Below are 6,150 nucleotides of genomic sequence, written 5' to 3' on the forward strand. Positions count from 1 at the left end.
TGTGTGTGTGTGTGTGTGTGTGTGTGTGTGTGTGTGAATAAGTGAATGATTGAAGTGTAACAACATGAATCCCAGACATGAAGAAACATGAATCTGATTTTGTGTTGTGGTCATCTTGTGTATTTGTTTACACCTGTCTGTGCYTTGTGTAAATGTACTGAGTCAGAATATCCAGCAGGGATAGAGTTAACTGATATGGTTTTCAGGTGAACATTAATGCTGACTGAAAAGGTTTGTAGCTGGTTTTGTTATAATGGTTAAAGTGTGGGTAATTTTGTTTTTTTACCACTTGTATTTGACCCGTCCTTCCTGACCGGTGAATGTTGACTTTGTCTGCTTTGCTTCTTTTGCTCCTCCAAGAAGTCTGATGTATTTAAATCCATCAGGTTTTAGCAGGTCTGTGTGGGGGGTCTCTGCTCTGTGAGCTGTTTGTGGTTCTGTCAGGTAAATATTTATGCTCTGATAAATGTTACTGAGCTCCACAACTGCCTCTGCATAGATAACCTGTGAATGTATATGTGCTAACACTGTTGTGTGTGTATGAAGTGTGTCTGGGGTTTAGCCGTTGGCCCACCTCTCCACTAGTGAAGCATGTGAGGCGCAGCCCTCAGTAAAAGAACGAATGTGAAGAGACATTTGGACAATCAATGTGAAGGTAAGCTGCTTAAGCTAAGCTGACGTTCCATCCTGAGCCACTGGTGGGTTTCTACGACAAGACCACAGACCGACAAAAACCTCTGCTCTGACAAAAACCACAGACTGACAAAACCTGTGCCCAGTTAATGTTCCTGGGAACAGAATGGAACGTCTCATGTTGTGATTTAAAAACATACTGGACAAATGACAGACACGCAGTGGGTGTGTCAGGTGTTCAGTCCACTTTGTTCTGTCTCCACACCATCATTTGCATTTTGGAGTGATTTAAATTTGTTGGTGTGAGATTATGATTAGAGCAGAGGAGCCCAAAGGGGGCCCGCGGGCCAAATTTGTCCCGCCAAGCCTTTTGATTTGGCCCACCGACAGTTGCCAAAGTTACAAGGTTGTAACCTGTTATCCTATAGGTAGAAACACAGTATTTCCATTGGTCAAATGACTATAAAAGGGCTGTAGTGAAGGTAGACTTTCTCCAAGTGCACAGACTAAAACAAAAGAGGGCCGTTGCACAGCTTAATCATTAAAAATAAAGGACTTTACTTTAAAAAAGTATTTGTATTTCATGTTTTATATAACTGCATTTGGCCCGCAGCAATGGATAGATTTTCATTTTGGCCCCCTCGGGGAAAATGTTTGGGCACCCCTGGATTAGATATTGTTGTTTTGTTTGTTTTTGGCCAAGCAAATAAAATATACAATAACAACAAAAAAGCCACAATAACATGAAAAGTTATGAGCGTATTACCACTTAATAAGGTCAGGTGAAATTGTAATTTTTTTAACCACACAGCAGTCAGCTGGTGTGTTTGTTGCTCTAAAACAGGGGTGTCCAAAGTGTGGCCGGGGGGCCATTTTTGGCTCCTGAACTGATTTTGTGTGGCCCCTGACTTCATTTCACGAATTATACTAATTCTAATTTAAATTTAATATTAAATTTGTCCCCCCGGCACAGCTGTTTGATGTAGATGGAGACTTTCTATTATTAGGGCAAATTTATCACAAAGTAAAATCTTATAATAAAAAAATATCGCAACAAAACCAATTATTTGTCTTTAAATAACCAGACTCGTAGTTTTTTTTCACATCGGTCCAGTAACTGAAAAGCTGATTTTGCTGCTGTCTAATCTGCTTTTATTAATTTATTAAAATTGTCTGAATACAGCTGCATTTTGAACAAAAGATCGACCTAAATCCTGATTTTATTGATCAGAATTGACTAAATTGTGTTGTTTTTTTCCCCAACTGAAACCTAGAAAATTGCTAAATTTCTTTCAATAAGAGAAACCTGCAAAACACTTTTAAAATTCTGGATTAATTTACACATCCATTTCCAGCAATAAATCTGACTACTTTATTTATTTAAATTATTCAAATCTTAGTTTATTGTTGAGCAGGTAAAGGAAAAATATTTTTGGCCCTCAGGTCCTTCTGACTTGATGATTTTGGTCCATGTGACAAAATGTTTGAGCACCCCTGCTCTAAAACAATAATTCTCCTTTTCATTCATCACAAAACCAAACTGGTTCCAGCGAGTCTCCTCATGCTCAGAGACCTGTATACAAGTTTATAACCTGACCAATTAAACAAGAGCAGAATGGCCCCTCCTCACAGCCGAACTGCTGCTTTTAAAAGCCCGTGGTGTGTGAGATAATACCCTGAAAGTAAAAGTGAGCATTATGTGTCAGACAGGGTTGGGTCACCTTCACAGGCTGAGAGCCAGCCTGTTGTTGTCCTCCATCAGCTGGAGGACCCCCTTTGCTGCTCTGGCCTTCCTGCCCATTATTCCTGCCTCTTACAGTGACCTGTGGCTGCTGTGTGATTTTCTTCACCACAGGGCTAACCGCACCAGATAATGGTAGATTTTAAAAGAATAGATGAGGCAGGCAGTCTGTCCTGACCACCTGGTGCCAAATATTAGCTGTAATTTAGTTTAGAACTGGAAGGACTCTCTGGGAGTTGATGTATTAAGACAATTACAGCCAGAAAGTGATGTAACTGAGCAATAATGTTCCTGTAATAATGTGTTTTCTTCCCAAGCTTTCTCCAGGCAACATCAAGCCAAAAAAAAAAAAAACTTTCAGAAGTTTAACACTTTCTTTTAGTTTCACCTTTAATAAATGATTTTGTTGTCCTGCTCTCTACAGCTGGCTGCACCTTCGATGAAGACTCAGACTCTGGTTTATGTGAGTACAAYCAGGGCCAGGAGGACGACTTCGACTGGCAGCTGATCAGGACCTACAGCTGGCCACACCCAACCACCGATCTTCTGCCAGGTAGGCCTCGACGTGGGTCACAGGTTCTGGGTCTGATCGCCAGGATCTGAGAACTGTGTGGGTTTGGCTGCAGTACATGAACCCATTCCTTCCTCATGTGCTTCAGATAGAAATATTTAAAGACATCAAATTAAAGTTTGTCTCAACCAAAGGCAGACCTTTTCTCAAAAACCAAAAAAACTTTACAATAATTTTCATGCCTGGCTCATGGTTTCATGCCTGCTCAACAGGATTTAAAGGTCTAAACTCCCGCCATGTTTCTTTGAGACCTTTAAATCTTTTTGAGCAGGCACGAAACCTTGAGCCAGGCATGGAAATGGTTGTAAATGGTGGAAATGCTGCACCATCAGAAATTAATCACCATAAAGATGTGAAAAGTTGTGGCACCTAGAGTTAAAAACCAGAAATGCTGGAAAAATGTAAACACCTAGAGAGAGTTTTCAAATCAAAATGCTGATCTGCCAAAAACAAATTTCCATGAATGCAAGAATTTTTGCTTGTCTAAAAGTAAAAATTCTCATACATGAGAAACATCCAGGAAAACAAGTGCAATATATGTATATACTAATACGACRCATTCTCACTCCCAAGTCGTCACATATTGACACTTTTCCAAYGTTCCCTCTGCATCCGATTTTGACACGTCGGGTAGGCCCCTTGCATAAGTTTTTGACGAGATGGGGCGGAATCTGTTGTCATAATTTCAGAAAGTGTAGAAAATGCACAAAAACTACCGTCCCAAAGCCTAAAATTACATTTATTCACTTTAGACACCCTGTCCCTGACACTAGTATCTAAAATTAAGCATTAACCCTGATACCTAAAATTAATCATTTTTAGAAAATGTAAGAAATTCACGTCAACTACGTGTTCCAAAGCCTAAAATTACCTAATATTCACTGTAGACATCCTATCCCTGACCCCAGTACCCAAACTTAACCATTAATCCTGATCCCTCATGTTAACCTCAGACCCCCGAACCAAAGACCCCTGGTGGTGCAACCTGGAAAAGGCGCGGGCGGCAAAGACTGACGAGAGGGTCACCCGACACGTCAAAAAAGACGCAGAGGGAACCTTGGAAAAGCTCAATATGTTGATGAGTCGGGAGTGAAAAATAGAAAAGTTGTGGAGAGTCGAAGCCTCAGTGGTCCCACTGGTCATTGGAGCTGTTGGTGTTGTGACCCCCAAACTGGAAGAGTGACTTCAGCAGATGCAGGGATCAACCTTAGAGTTTTCAGTCCAGAAGAGAGCAGTCAGAGGAACAGTTATTATCAGAAGCTTTAAGCTCTCRGGTAGAGGACATGAGTCCAAGTGGAAGAGTTGGGAGAGCTGGGTCTTTATACAAACACCAAGATTTTCTTGGTCAAGTGAATAACGAACCAGCTTGGTGGACCTGCACACTTCCAGTTTAACAACATTACCCTCTTGGGCAGCAGAGTCCTGAACGCTTAAGTCCTTTATCACYGGAGAGAGACGTCGAAGTAGACCATACCCCAAACAAGGCAGTAAACCATTCAATAGTGATCAGAGCAATATCCTCTCCTGTTACATCAGATAAGAAAAGAACATTATCAGATCAGAACATTTTAATGGAGGGCAGCGCCATGGTTCGCACAGAGGAGACACCGTCAGATATTTGTACAAGCTGACATTGAAGATCTGTGTACCTTCTTTAAAACCTCCCCACAAACATATAAATCAGCCGTCCTAAATCTGCCTCTCATACAGTTTTAACCACAGTGGATGATTAGAAAGATAATAAATATTTCATTATAGAATAAATCACTCCTCTCAGTGAGGGGAAATGAAACACTTAAAAAATAGTCCAGTTAGGAAGAGCTGGAAATTCAGGGGATGTGCTTCTGACATTTAAAGATAACCTACAAAAAGTTATTCAGGTGGAGAGAATGTATTTGCTAACTGTCTATGGACATGCTCTTCCCTCACTTCTGAAAACCACAAGATACTTGAACTCCTCCACTTGAGGCAACTCCTCACTCCTAACTCGGAGACAGCCCCACACTTTGCTAACTGAGGACCATAGCCACAGATATGAAGGTTTCTGATCCTCATCCCAGATGCTTCACAGAGCTGGTCCYGTGTTCCATGGCAAGGACGGAACCCGCATCATTCCTCTTGAAAAGGATCTGAAGAAATTTGAAAACACACTCTGTAGATCAAAGACTTTCATAGTCCTTCAGCAGGACCCCTAAATTAAAGTTCATGCAGGCTCCACCATGCCTCCAAGTCTTCACATTTCTTCTTCAAAGGGTCCACCATTGCACAGGTGATCTAAACTGTAGGAGAGATATACTGTATTTCAATGTTAAAGAGAAAAACACAAGTAAAAACACMAAATATGGTTAGAACCACAAATAAACTTAATTTAACAATTTCATGACTTTAATGCTTTGATCCACATTTACAGGAATCAATTTTGTGAGAAAATCAAATTTAACCAACAGTCTGTTTGATGTCACAGAGGCACACAGTACAATTTGTAAACCAGGGTGGGAGCAGCAGTAGCTTTGTGTTTCTTCTCAGCTCTGGTTACTTCAGAGGCTTCAGTGAGTTGGTGAAGCAGGCAGRWTGGTCACTCAGCAGCCGACCGGTCGACGCACGGTCGTGTGGTTATTTGGCGTTCGTTTTCGCYCACAKCTTTCATAGTTCCTGAGACACCCCGAGCCGAGCTCCTGGGAAAACCCCTCCTGCTGCAGCATACGTCACTGCATGGGATTTCTCTGCCGGTGGAGTCCAGTGTGGGAAAAAAAAGTCTGAGACTCGTCACTTGACGTTATTTATCCACAAACTGGTCCTGGATAAGCTCCAAAGTTTTTATCAGTCAGATTCCACCATGAAAAATGTCTGTTTTATCCCCTTTTATGAGGTTTTGGTCATTTGACTATCTTTATAAATCGCTGCTTCCTGGTAATAGTCAGCTCTGGAACGAGTCGCTTTTTCTTTTTTTTAAGCGAGTGGTTGAAGCAAAACGCAGCATCTGAGTGCTTTCAGCACAAACAAACACTCCCACAAACTTCTGACCAACCACACCATACAGTTCGTATGTGTTCTTATGTGGAGGGGGTGAAAAGTTCGACCCGCGGTTTGCGACAAGAAATGCCGAAATGACGGCAATGTGAACAGACGCGACGCAATTTTCGTCATGAAACTGCGACAGTTCGGCACGATTTCGGCAGTAACATGCTGGAGCCTCGAATCGGAC

The 6,150-nt window shown here is 41.6% G+C and overlaps 1 protein-coding gene across 1 annotated transcript in view; it reads left to right on the forward strand.

Moving 5' to 3' along the window:
* The window catches only part of LOC106533644 (receptor-type tyrosine-protein phosphatase U), a gene marked incomplete at its 3' end in the record, with an annotated part of 95,638 nt that overhangs the window by 799 nt on the left and 88,689 nt on the right, over nt 1-6,150 (forward strand). Inside the window, 1 exon segment of the mRNA XM_014030042.1 lies at nt 2,799-2,927. Coding sequence (XP_013885496.1) covers nt 2,799-2,927 — 129 coding nt within the window.

The sequence above is a fragment of the Austrofundulus limnaeus genome, unplaced genomic scaffold (assembly GCF_001266775.1).
Source record: "Austrofundulus limnaeus strain Quisiro unplaced genomic scaffold, Austrofundulus_limnaeus-1.0 Scaffold989, whole genome shotgun sequence".
NCBI classification, from domain to species: Eukaryota; Metazoa; Chordata; class Actinopteri; order Cyprinodontiformes; family Rivulidae; genus Austrofundulus; species Austrofundulus limnaeus.